This window comes from Condylura cristata, unplaced genomic scaffold, assembly GCF_000260355.1.
Source record: "Condylura cristata isolate star-nosed mole 26May11 unplaced genomic scaffold, ConCri1.0 scaffold00003, whole genome shotgun sequence".
Classification (NCBI taxonomy): Eukaryota; Metazoa; Chordata; class Mammalia; order Eulipotyphla; family Talpidae; genus Condylura; species Condylura cristata.
The window spans coordinates 58,591,674-58,606,079 of NW_004567104.1; the positions used below are offsets into that span (position 1 = coordinate 58,591,674).

The 14,406-nt window shown below is 34.8% G+C and overlaps 1 protein-coding gene across 9 annotated transcripts in view; it reads left to right on the forward strand.

The window, feature by feature from the left end:
• Positions 1–8,182, forward strand: part of ROBO1 (roundabout, axon guidance receptor, homolog 1 (Drosophila)) — a 939,739-nt gene extending 931,557 nt beyond the window's left edge. For all 9 annotated transcript variants that reach the window (XM_012733040.1, XM_012733075.1, XM_012733050.1 and 6 more), the window contains 2 exons: positions 5,111–5,307; positions 6,486–8,182. In XM_012733040.1, coding sequence (XP_012588494.1) covers positions 5,111–5,307; positions 6,486–6,500 — 212 coding nt within the window. In that variant the 3' untranslated portion in view covers positions 6,501–8,182. The remainder of the gene's footprint in view (positions 1–5,110; positions 5,308–6,485) is intronic.
• The last annotated feature ends 6,224 nt before the right edge of the window (positions 8,183–14,406 follow it).

Consider the following 14,406-nt stretch of genomic DNA (forward strand, 5'->3'; position numbering starts at 1 on the left):
AATTAGGTAGATGAGTTACCAGAACATTGCAGAATAATCTCTGCATTAAAAAATGGAAGCACTTAGTTAACATAGTCTACCAAATAAAAGTGGAGAACAGCCTATGTGGGCATATCAGAGAGAGACCTAATAAAACTTCATGAGTAATTGAATATGGAAAAATCAAATGAAATAAAGGATTTTAAAAAGTAAAAAAAAAAAAGTCATTCAAATGTTAATTGGATGGCCCTGTATGAGCAGCAGAACATAATTGTATGAGCCAATGTAGAAATAAAAGAGAGGATGGATGCCTTGGGGGAAGATTTCAGTTTTGAAGGGATTAAGTCAGGGAGAAGAACACAGATATGAAGAGAAGATGAATTTTAAAAAGCAAAATCTGAAGATAAAGGTCATGAATAAAGAATGAATTTTAGAACCACAACACAGGTGAAAATTGTGTAAGATACACAGGCTAAATTAGCAACAATGATAGACTGATTAATATTTAGCAATGCTCTCTGGGAGACAAACAAAGCAAACCCTGACTTTGCAGCCATTTGCTTCCTTCTGGTCTACTTCCTTCCAACATGGCTGGTTTCTGGCTGGTCGAGTGAATTGTATGGTGAGTTAGAAAGAACTCGGTTCAGTAGGCTTCTGTGACAGCACGTGAATCAAACTCAGCTCACCAATAGTTAAGGTCAATTATATTTAAAATTTGTGGAGGAACAGCATACAATATTGAAAACTTGTTATGTACCCATCATGTGCTCATCCAGATGTTTAAAATAATCTCAATATCCAGGCCTAGGAAAATAGCACCCTAAAAATAATGGAGGAGAAAATGTTAAGATAGGAAGAAATATAAAGTGCCCATATAATTGAACACTGGATGTGAAAAGGAGTGGCTGGATCAGGAAACATACAGGGTTTTGCAGTAAGTTGTTTGTGGATGGTATTCAAACGAGCTGTCTTTTGTGCATTAGTGAGACTAGGAGCCAGGTAGAATGGGGGTGGAAAGTGAATGTCATTAAAGCACAGTCTTTGAAGAAGGTTGGGAAGAGGAGAAACTGTGTAATAGAACTTGACAGGAAAGCAGAATCTCTGCATATATTTCAGAACAGCAGATTTGAAAATTACTATAGACCAAGGAGACAAAAACCTTTTAGGGGAGGAAATAGAAAAAAAAAAATGGAAGAATGTGAAGTAATAGGAAAATGAATATTGAAGGCTGTAGAAGCATTGTACTGCTGTATTTTAAAAACTAGATTTTCCTGTGATTACAAACATTAATCTGTTGTAATGTTTATCATGAGCACCTGGTCATTAGCAATATCATCCAATATAGAGGACATGGTTATTTTGTTCTGTTTTGAATTCTCCTAATTCAGGAATAGACTTGGTAATGCTGTGGTGAGTGAATGCATGCATTTCAGACAGAGGCCTCCGTGCTGTGACTTGACAAAATATTTAGTGTCATCATCATAATTCAAACCTTTTCAAGTTTGCTTGTCTTTATCAGTTAAGCCAAAAGTGACATGACTAAACTTTTGACTTCCAATGACTATAGAGTCCATATCCTAATTCATTAAGTAGACTATCGTGATGTAATTTAAGAGATTTATACAAAGATAAATTGAAATTAAGGACCAGTCTTGCTCACAGCAAGATTCTTCCAGGTAAAAGTATTCAGAAGAAAATTTCAGAAAACTCAGAAAAGACCTTACGATATGCAAAATAAGAATAAAAAAGTGGACCCTCCCTGGTGGCCCAGCGGGTTAAAGCACTGCACTAAGAAGCCAAAGCCACTTCCTCATGAGTTCGATTCCCGCCTGCCCCGGAGGTGACCACATGGTGTGGCAGACCTCTCCTGACCCGCCTGCTGCTCCCCTCAGCAGTGTACTTCGTTGATCTGCCTGTTCTGCTCCCCACTTTGTCTCTGGTGAAGCCTCTCACCGCCCCTGAGCCTCTGACCTGTACCCCAGTTCTGTATGTACAAATAAATAAATCTTTAAAAAAAAAAAAGAATAAAAAAGTGAAGTCATTCAGAAATTTAACAAATTCAGAAATTTAACAAATTCCCTTTTGTTATTAAGATATTTCTAACTAAAAATTAAGAGTGGAACCATTAATCTGAAAACAAGGAACCCTACTCAATGAAGTCTGTATGCACTGATTAGTATTATTTTATCTGTATTTTTGTCCCACATTCTTCTTTAAACTATAACCTTGTGTTATGTATCATTAAGTGATAGTTTCTATGTATTACTGTAACTTTTACCTTCCTAATTCATTTAATATAATTTATAATGAAAAGGACAATCTGATTTACATGTATAACGAATGGTTATTTTTAATTAAAGGAAGTGGTCTTCTAGACTTGAATGTCCGATCTTTTTACTGACATCTACCTCAATTAGTTCAATTTATTTCCATATATATCAAATTCCTACTATGTTATTAAGCTATATACTAGAACAGAGATTTATATGTAAGCATGAACCTTGACTTCAGGGAGCTCATAGTCAGATAAGGAGGTGGATAATATATAAATTCATAAATAGATTTATATTTGGTTTAACACTCAGAGTGCCATGATACTTAAGAGTTCAAAGAAGGAAAAGTTAGTCCAGCTTTGTGAGAGATGTAATGTTACAAAAATGGAAATGGCATATAAACTGAATGTTCAATAGATAGAATTTGACCTGAGTAAGAAAAGTGGATTGATTGTCTGGCAGAGACTGTAGCCTGAAACATTTTGAACTTTAAATACATTGAGATGACTATAAAAAAGTTCATATTACTGGATGATAAAGGTAGTCAAATATTAACCTTTTGAGTTAGATATAGAATTGAGCCATAGAGAATCTGTAGTTCCTGTAAGAGGAAAAGTTGGTAAAGGGGCAGAGACTGTTAGAAATTATTTAGAATCCCAGATAAGATATATAGAAAATAAATAGTGGACCATGGGAGCAAGGGTGAGTGAGTATTTTTAAGATTTAAAATCTATTTTATCTGTTGTGTATTGAATGCATGGAAAGGTGTATGGGAAAGTTGTTGGAAAATGGGAAAAATCTAAAATAATTCCAGTTTTCTAACTTGGATTTCTTAATGAGTTGTGATATCATTAGCTATATTATGGAATACAAAAGAAAAGAAATTTCAGGAGAGTGAATGTGATGAAGTTAGTGTTTGACATACTGACTTTGACTCAAGACAAAGTTGTCAGCCGAACTGGCTGTCCTAAAATTCAGGACATTCCTAAGGAAGAGGAACACAAACTAATGATTTATCATTATGAAAAGATGGGATTATGTCAGCACACAAACCAGAGAAAAACACCTGTTTTACACACACACACATGATAGAACAGAGACTTGCAGGACATTAGCATGTAAAAGGTATTGCATAAAAGGAACCAGCAGAAGACTTTCCAGGAATGAAAGAGAAACAGAAGTTAAGAAAATAGCAGTGTTTACATTGACAGTGTTTCCAGATTATGGGCAGTGAGAATTCCAGAGCCATAGGCTTGGTACATGTTGAATATCCTCAAAGTTAACATTGATTTTTCAATTTCAATTTAGTAATTTTATATTGTTTATTGTTAAATCTAGACTTATTCCAGCTTGCATTAAGTTGATTTTGTATGATTATATTTCTGGTTATAGAGGAGGAAAAGTGAGAGAAGGAATTTTAAAAGATTGCCATAAGGAAGTTGCAATTTTTGTCTTATTTTTAGAATTTATGGCTACTGTCTTAGTGTGCCTTCATTTGATGGACCAGTAACAACACTTATTTGAAGTCTGAAAATGTTGTACTAGAGTTTTGACTGTGCTACATATATCAAAACTGTTGGGCACACCTTAAATTCTTCACATGAGCTTTTCTATTTATGAGCATAAGTATATTTCAGTGGAGTAAGCATGAGTGAAAGTTGCAACTGCCTATACTGAGTCTAAGTTGCTTTTCAGGAAACTTGACTGAGCAATGAAGAAGGAAAGAAAGTATTGATTCATGTAGAACACGGGCTTCACAAGGAAAGATTTTAACAAGAGAGAGATTTCATCATAATATAGTGTGGCAAAAACATAATCCGTACAGAGATTGAAAGCTTGATGAAACAGGGACACAAAATGAAAGTCACAGAGGACCAAGTAGTATGGTCTCGACAGAGGAGTAATGGTCTGTGTGGACGGAAATCCCACCAAGTCAGAAGTCTGATCATGGAGAAAAGTTGAATCAGTAGAATGGAAGGAGAAAGCTAGCATCTAGGAGAACTGTGTGGACTCCATAAGTAGACATCTTGGCTTTCACAGATGGGGAATGGTTTTGTGAAAGGGGAGAGGAACAAAGGAGTGGAATTAATGTCATTGAATTAGAGGCAAGCCTTCTTTCCTACCGGTCCACTAGAGAGAATTTCAGTGGACACATCCGGGAAAATCTGGTTTCATTCAGCAAACATGGACAGTGCAAGAAAAATATGGAAAAGTTAACTTTGTATGTGTACCAGTGTTTAAAGGGACAAGTTGTGGAAAGAATGGAATAGTTGGCAGATGCAACCTTTGAAGCAGCAATAAACTTAAAGCTGTATGATGATAGACATCCAGAAGATTTGGTTTGTTTTTTGTATGTCAACAGTGGCAGCTTCTGAGATTCAGGGTCCCACAATGTAAATTTGATGTTGAACAACACTTCTATCTTGGTGTCCGTGATGCGAGCCTGGGCTTGGTTTTGAAACTTCATCCCTGGGCTTTGTTTCTGTGAACGCCTTAAAAATGACTCCTAATTTACACAGATATTTCCCTATCTCATCTGAAGTGTTTCATGTAAGCAGTATAATCATTTTGTAGAAATATGGAAGCTGAAGCCTAAATTAACAGAGATCACAGAGTGAATGATAGCATAGAAAGCCATGTCTGACTCTAGATTTCATTTATCTCCTGTACTACTAGAAAAACAACAGCTAGTTATTTCATTTTCTAAGGACAACATGCATTATTTATTATAGCTGTAAAATGTTTTTATGTATTCTTTATACAAATGCTTCCTCGTTCAGAATTATAGACATGAGCAATGTGTTACAATGAAAGTGTACAATAGCATTCATACACACTTACCATCTTTCATTACACAGAGGATATTCTACCTTACTGTAGACCTACTTTTCCGACATCAAATAATCCCAGAGATCCTAGTTCTTCAAGCTCAATGTCATCAAGAGGATCAGGAAGCAGACAAAGAGAACAAGCAAATGTAGGTCGAAGAAATATTGCAGAAATGCAAGTTCTTGGAGGATATGAAAGAGCAGAAGATAATAATGAAGAATTAGAGGTATTGCTGATCTTTCCCCAAATTTCCCTGCATAGCAATGGTTGTAATATATTACCCTCTCAGTTAGGAACATCCATCAGTCTATATTAGTTTTTTTTTTTTTCCCCACAGTATTTATGCCAGAAATATCTGATCTGAAAATTTAATTATTTTCTTGAAATGTGTGTCAGAATATTAAATGGTAGTAAGTTTTGATGTAGGGTTCATATTTACCTACAAATATTTAGATAAAATCTTATCTCAAAATTATATTGTTAGGAAACAATAAACTTTGGCCTGTATATAATTTGTAACATTATCATAGGTTATGGAAACCCTACATGATGTCAATAAGGGTGTTCTACCTGTATTATCCATTACCTAGTAATATCTGGGGTTACTATGACTGATTTGCCAACTATCTTCTACCCTCAGTCTCCTGAAAATAGGAACTGGATCCTTGAAATTAAGAATCTGTTTCTCCCAGATGGAGGAGAATCCATCTGAGATATACAGACTCAGTGGCAGTAAATCATATCATTATAAAAATCACCTCCTGCTTTTGAAGGTTGTGTTTCCTTCCTCCATTTAATTAAAAACAAGCTGAGGAACAATTCTTCTCCCTACAGATTGCTGTGTGTCAAGTTAATTATAAAGTACATGTTAAACTATAACTTTGTTAGAATGGAAAAACCCGAAGTAATTTATCTAATTAATTTTTTATAATGCTGAATGTGTTTTGATATTAATGTTTGGACAAGAAGATTTCCTTCTGCAAGTGCTGTCAAAGTTGCTTCTCAAGTTTTTTTGTTTTTATTTTTGTTTTTTTAAGACAAGAATTTTGGTGCAGGAATGGATAAAGAGTCATCACAAGTGGCTCTAATACTTAATACTATATAAGTTCAGCTATAATGTTGAGTAGAGACTAAAGGGTAGAGAACTCAGCCTGCTCTAGCTGCTCACCTCTGGGAAAGCCCCTCCCAGTAGTGCAGTGCTGTGTAGAACACTTTGATACTTGTTAGAGTTCTACTAAACCAGCTACAGCTGACAAATAGATTAATTAGTTGTCACAAAACTTTCCTATATAAACCAATGAATGCATGAAGAAACACCTAAGTGTAAAAACATACAAATAATTACAATGTACGGCTGTCCTCTAAGATACATTTTCAAATTCACCTATGATATGTCTCTTACAGGAAACTGAAAGCTGAAGACAACCAGAGAGGCTTGTGAGATCTAATGTGGAAATAATCACTCAAGATGCCTCATGTCTGATGACACAATGACACCAGATAAAATGTTCAGTGCAATCAGAGTATACAAATTGTCGTTTTTGTTCCTCTTATTGGAGTACCATTTTTAAAATTTTATTGGGGTTTTATTGTTGTTGTTTGATCCCTATCCCTACGAAGAACCTCCCAGTTTCCCTCGATTTTGGAACAAACCATTACATCTTACTTCCAGCCAGGGAAGTATTTGACTTCTTGCTTCAGTCATCAGCCAGCAGGAGAGAACAAAACAGTTCTTTTGCATTTTGCTCCTGTGATATGGCATTGCACTGCTTATATACCAAGCCAGTTTTCAGCAAAGTATTGATCAAAGATACAAAGTTGATAATCAACCTCATGCCAAGGGCTCTCAAGATATAATCTTTCTATAACCAATTGCTAATGCAAATTAATACATACTCATTTTAACATGATTTTTAAAATCAGTCTTTCATACCACCCTCTGCTGGGAGAAAAAAAAAAAAAAACATAACAAATGCAGACCAACCATAAGCAATCTGAATGGGGTAGAAACATTGTAAATATATACTCTTTGCAACCCCTGGTGGTACTTTATTTTGTCTTCATTTCAATCACAGAAGTATATTCTTATTGGAAATGTACTTTTGGATAAATAGGGATAATCCAGTTGGATCTCTGGTTCTCTAGTCATTGTCATAAGTAAGCCTAGCAAATACCTTGATCTATTTTTCAATCAGAAAAGCAATTATCAATGCCTATTACAAGCAGATGGATGTTTTTAATGACCAATTGAATAAGGACATCGGTTTGACTAAACTGGCCTAAATTTCTTCTGGTAGTGTCAGTTCAACTTTCAGAAGTGCCACTTAAGGAAGTTTGATTTTTGTTTTTGTAATGCACTGTTTTTAATCTTTTTTTTTTTTTGGTTTTAAAAGCACAATCACTAAACTTTATTTGTAAACCATTGTAACTATTAACCTTTTTGTCTTATTGAAAAAAAAATGTTGAGAAGCGTTTTTAACCTGTTTTTGTTAATGCTCTATGTTTGTATTTGGAATATTTGAATGATGACAGGTGGTGAAGTAACGTGCAGACTTTCTTGTGGGCCATGAACCCGATGGCTCTTACTTTTCCTAAACTTAAAGAGAAAAGGTTTAAGTTTGTTGTGGCCAATGTTGAAACTTACAATATTTCTTTATAAGTTCAAATAGAGGCATTACTTGTTTTGAATTGCCAAATGATGGCCTCTGACTGTAGATTTTTACGATCATTTTTGTTATTATATCAGTTTCATTGACTATATAATTGGTGCTATTTGAAGGAAAAAAAAATGTGCATTTATTCATACATAGGTATCAGGCCTGACCCCACTGGAAAACAAAGCCAAACAAAACTGAACCGCAAAAAAAAAAAAAAAAAAAAATGCTGGTGTTCACCAAAAACTAAATGTGTTCACTTAGATAATTTGAAAGTTACATAGAGAGGGTGTGCAGTACTAAGGGAACAATCCATGTGATTAATGTTTTCATTATGTTCATGTAAGAAGCCTCTTATTTTTAGCCATAATTTTGCATACTGAAAATCCAATAATCAGAAAAGTAATTTTGTCACATTATTTATTAAAAATGTTCTCAAATACATCATTCTTTCTTGTGTTGATTTCTTTTTTTTTCATTGTGTGACCAAATTTATTCCATTTAATCACAAATTTGTGCTGTGTTAACATTTCACCACTTTATTGTCAGATGAGTAAAAATTCTCAGTATAAACAGTTTTTAGTTATAAGGAAAATTCTTACTTCACTGAAGTTAAAGATGTAAGGTGAACCACAAACTAAAGTTTAGTCATTTTGTCCGAGTAACTTTTTAACATTCATGATGTAGTAAAATGTTTATGTATATGTATCTGAAATTCAGTTAATCAATTTCTGAAATAATTGGAATTCAATTGTGATAAATCTGATGTAAAGTTTAGATTGCTTATGTTTTTGTCAACAAGAAAATTATACAAATTTAAAATATTTATTAAGAACTGTTTTCTTGTTACAGATCATGTAAATTTTTAAAATTGTGATGTCTATCATACCAGGTTGCTCTAAAGTCAGCAAATTCAAGTATTCAAGTTTGCATGGGCAAAATGGGCATCATGTCTAGAAAATGCCAAAAGCAATAGAAACCTGTGAGGGCTTTTTTGCTATGACATATATATTAAAAATGTTATGTGGATCACATTTTGGGGAAATTTTGGAAAAATTAAAACTGTAATTTGAAATTTAATTTTACAAAAAAGAAGCAATCACCAGCATCTACTTAGAGCTGAACACGTCCATGTATCAAGAAGTCAGTTTCCAAGCCATTTCAAGGAAAAAAATGGAGAGCCATGTTTAAGAGTGAAATCTTTGTTTCCTGTGATAAATTCACTATAAGTAAGTTAACTTCTCTATTTATAATATGGAATATACATGCAAATTATTTGTAATCATAGACCTGGGCTTGAGTGCCAGTTTTGTCATGGGCTATATTTCCTTGGACATGTTACTTAACCTCTAAGTCTCAGGTATTTTACCTGTGTATTCAATAATACCTACCTCATGGAGCTACTGTCATGATTTAGTGAGTTAATGTATATGACATGGACTCTGTAAACACCGTATACAAGATATTGTTGTATTTATGGACTGAAATTCATTGCACACATGCTATTCCCACTTTTCACACATAGTTTGTTCCTTAAAACTTGCAAAGAGTTTAAAAAAATTCAAAAAGTGTGGTACAAAATGGGGGTGGTTCCATTTCCAGTGAGTAAAAATCACTGTGAAATACCTAATCGTGGAATAAATTCTTGGTGTTTTCGTTTGTTTTCTTGCTTTTGAATTCCTGAGGGCCACACATGGGTGGTGATTCGTCGGGGCTTTCAATACATATTTCACAATTCAGGTGTGTAAGCAAGCATGTCACTTGAGGTCTCAATAATTGGACTTTGTTTCTATTTTGGATTGTTCTTCTGCGGTAGTTGCAGAAAATATGATCATAGTTCCAAGTGAAATCAATCTTATCTGAGTCTCTGTCATTTTTAAATAGAGCCTGATTTTTTCCTTCCATTCCCTCACCAGTGTAGAAAGGCATGGAGGATAGGCAGTAGAATAAGGTGTTAGGGGAGCTTGGTGTTACTACTGGTGGTGACATGTCCAATTATCGTCCCTTGTCAGAACCTTTACACTGTGTCTTCTTCCCTAGTCTAGTTCTCTCAATAACCCTGATAACTATTGACCCTCTCTAGATTCTTCTAAGCCCTTTGAGGTACATTGAGTGGAAGGAGCAGGGAATAGGAATTTGTATTTTCTTCTAGGCCATGCTGGTACTCTGGAGATTTGTGTATGGGGACCCTTCCTCAGAGACTCACAAGATACCACCATGGCTTCTAAGCTGCTTGCACATTTTGGTTGTATGTAAACTGGGTGTGGGATTGATGACTGTTTCTGCTGTTTATGAAAAAAGACATGATTCCAGATCCAGAACACATGCGCTTGAATATTGGCTCCTCTTTGTAAAAGAAGGAAGTGTAGTTATTAAGTCTGCACTTAATCATATAATAGTTATAAAACAGTGAGAACCGGCCAGTGCTTGTTTGAACACATCACAACTGGTTTAAACTGCTTTCATCCATTCAGAATTGGTTCAAACCGACTTTTTGAACAAGTTTTATCTAGTCGGAACTGGCTAGGTCTGGTTTGGACCAGTGAGAAAACGCCAGCACTGATTTAGACGTGTTAGAAACTGTTTAAACAGGTTTTATCTGATCTTTACTGGTTTGAGCTGGACTTAGACGCCATTAGCAATTTAGACTAGTTTGAACTGGTTTGACCTACCAAAACTGCTTTGAACTCCTCTTACCCAGTTTGAATCAGTTTAACTCAATTAGAACCAGCCAGAACTCGTTTTATCTGGTCAGAACCAGTTTGAACTAGCCAGAACTGGTTTGAACTCTTTGAAAGTAGAACCCGTTTCACCCTGTTATAGCCTGTGCATACAGAAACAGCTAGAAATATCTGGAGCCAACCAAATCTGGTTGGAAGTATTCTCACCTGAGTAGAACTGTTTTAAATCAATAACACATGGCCACAACTAGTTTGAATTCATTTTGTCCAGTTAGAACCTGTTTGAACCTATCTTATCCAGTCACAATAATTTTGAAACATGTTTATCTTGTCACAACTGTTTTTAATCTGTCTTAACTAGCTATAATCATCTCAAACCAACCAAAACTGATTTGAAATGATTTGATGCAGTCAGAGAATTTTTGAACTTCTGAAATTGGTTCAAACAGTTTTTTGCAGTCAGAAATAGCCAGAACCTGTTTGAACTACTACTCAGAACTGGCCAGAATCCATTTGAATCAGTTTTATCGTCAGAAACAGAGATGGTTTGACCTGATTTTACCTGCTCAGAACCAGTTTGAAGTAGTTCTGACAGCTAGTATCAGTTTTAACTGGTTTGAACAGTTCACAACTAGGAGACAAAGAGAAAGATGTGAGAGAGAAGAGAGACAAAAGGAGAGAGGGGAAGGTGGAAGAATAAAGGGAGGGCAAAACGGAAACTCCCGTAAATTGCTTACTTGCCAGGTTTTTGGTTTATAAGACCTTCCCTCTTGCAACTCAGTCTTCATTCTGCTTCAGATTTTGAACATTTAATTTAAAACCCCAAAGGGAGTATGGAATTGCTTTTCTGTGGTAACTATAATTTTGCCTTTCTCTGGTAACCCACTGAGGGCAGTGTATATTGAAAACCCCCCTTATAAGCCTGAAGGGGGTTGGGATGGCAAGAAATAGCCACTAACAGGTGCAATGTCTGGTAATATTTTTAAAAATGATCTTCCTACAAAAGAATATGATTAAAGGAACTATTAAAATCAGCGCTTACCCATTAAAAATAGAAAACGCCTAAAATTCTAGTTTTCTTATTTCAGGAGAATTTAGCATGGAAAGACTTTGGGGATTTGACAACAGATTGAACTGAAGATTGAGCATGAGAGAATAAAGATGATTTTCTCTAGTGAAATCTGAAAGTTAGTTTTCCCTTTTTGATAATAAGCATCTGTGGGATGACTACCAATCATAGGCCTAAAAGACATTTGGGTTTGGACTCCTACATTGATCTATGTTGATACTCTTTTACCCATGTGTATTTTGTAAGTACACATATGCCACCTGAACAGCCTAGAATTTTCCCAGTAAGGCATTATGCTGTATCCCATCAAATGACTGCCATCTTTGCACCTCAAACATATCATTTTCATTTTGTTATTCATTCATTTTATCATAAAACATGAAATAGTCCAGTTATGCCACAGTTATGCCAAAAAGCTGAACTGTTTGCTTGATACCTATGTTGTAAAATTCTGAATTTAGTGTGTCTAAGAAAGTGATACACAGTTTAAAAAAAAAAAAGATGAAATAAAATATATCTATATGGAAGGTCACAGTAAACAAAAAGGTAGAATATATAAATATAGGAAGTCATGGTCTTAGTTTTAAAGTAAGAGATTTACTCACAGTAGGAATGCAAAATAAAACTAACCCAAGTTAGTAGATATCATTTAAGCTAATCTAATTTCTTTTAGATGTTCTTTAAAAAGATCGCATGAGAAAACAAATGTTGATTTATAAAGTACATAATCCTTTATTTCTAGAATTTCTTGTCGTAGATTAATCAATTAGACCTATGAAAATACTTGAGAAAATTATAATGTTGGTTTTGTTTCCCTCCCTTTCTTTTATTCTCTTTTGAACTTTATAAGAAAGGAATAAAAGAAACAGATATTTTTAAAAAGTATTTTCAAAGATACTAGTTTTTCAGGGTCACTAAGCACCCTTGAAAGATTTGTACAGGGATATTTCGCTCTGACTATAACAATAAGCGTATGATCTGCTGAATCAGTATTCTAGGATATGAGGCCTATTAATTTGTGTCTAAAACAATCCCAGGTGGTTTATATTAGATACTTTCCTACCTAACAAAGTTTAAGTTTCATTGTAATATGTCTGAAACGGGAATGAATATTATAGTTGGCAGTTTTAAAATCACTATCAGCCAGGTAAAACTCATGAGATAGTTTTCATTGCCTGATGTTAAAAAAAAAAAAATGTTTCATACAGACAATAAACATGTCTCAAGCTTTATTTACCTAATTAGTAAGGGAATCTGTAGGAAGTTGAAGAGCATGTGAAGAAAGTTGTGGAAGAAATTTAGAGATAACGGTTGGTAGTTAACTTTCCGTGCAGCAATAGAGCATGGCAATACTACTGTAGTCGCCTAGAGAATGATCACACCTGTCTTTTGTTTAGGTTAAATAATTATTAGCCTTCAACATCTGGACCTTTTACAGTCAGTGAAGAGTATACTTTAGTTTATACAGGTGAAATTTAAGGAGTGACTTAGTCTTCTATTTCTCCAAAGACAGATTCTGAGACAAAGACTTGGGTGTAAGCAGTTTCTTTGGGAGATAATTTCAGAGAAGTGGGAGTGAGGTTGTGAGGGAACGATAACAAAATTCAATGGAAGTTCTGTAAGTGTTGAAGTTGCCTCCAGGAGGAAGCTATTTGCTACAAATTGGCTCCCAGAATCCTCAGCAAAGGTGGGAACTTAAAACGTCAGTTTGTTCCTGTTCCCTTTTGGATGCAGTCTGCTGGTGGGGTAAGAGTGAGGGATTTCTCTCCCAAGCCCTAGAGAGCAGTCCAAATGGGAGTGTTGGTCTCCCAGAAAGTCTAAGATGTCAAAGCAGATAGCCGCTGTGCACATAACCAGTGCTTGAGATGGAAGAAGTCAGAATAAGGTGAGTTTGATCTTAAATGGAAAGATGGAACTGTTTGCCAGAACAGAATCATCTATGCCATCTGCCATATGTTTATTATTAGAAAACTGTTTTAGGGTGATATTAAAAATCAAACAATTGTCAGTTTACCTTTTTGTAAACTTCAAGATAAATTCTTTTTCGCACCGTGCATATGTGAAATTAGTTCTGATTATACATATTACTTTCTTGCTGGGGAGTGCTTACCAATTATCAGTGTTTGGTACTATCTGTGTTGAGTTTTCACCACCATTTAAAATAGTCTGAGAATTTGCAATATCAGTCAGTATTAAAACAAATACAAAAGGGTGTGGAAGTGGAAACGAGGTATAAACCACATCATTAGAAACTATAATTGTGCATTTTCTAGCAAAGTAATTAGTAATAAGTAATAGACCACAATGATTAAAGCTATGCTGTATCACTCAAGTGCACACACACACACACACATTGCCATGAAATTACCATATCCCTCAGAATAACTTGAAATAAATTTCATGCAAAGTTGAGGATGGTGTACTCTGCTTATGTATCTTGTGAGACTGTGAATGAGGTGTTTTATTATAACTTAAATTGGTACCATTTTCACAGTAACTCATAAAGTAAAAGCTCATATAATCAATGGAGTCTTAGATTTGATGAACTGCTCTAACATTTATAGAAGCTCATTGCCTTACACAAATTGAGCTCAAAATATTTCTATAAATTTATTTTTTTCCCATTCAATTCTTTGGCATAATCACTAACTTCACACATTGAAACTGAAAGTAGGCTTTGAGATTTCCATTATTTTTTTTCTTCCTCTTGGCAAATGCTCTGTGCTCTTCAACTTTAAGTCAAGCAGTTTCCCATGCTTCCGTATTAAGTGATTTGTATGATCTACTCAGTATCAAAAGTAGCAAAGGTAACTGGGATAAATCGGAGTCATGTTCCCACTCTGCAGTTCAGAGGAATTCTGTTCTTCAGTGTGTCTTCCTTGAACTTTTCCTTGAATTTTTACAAATTCTTCTCATATGCC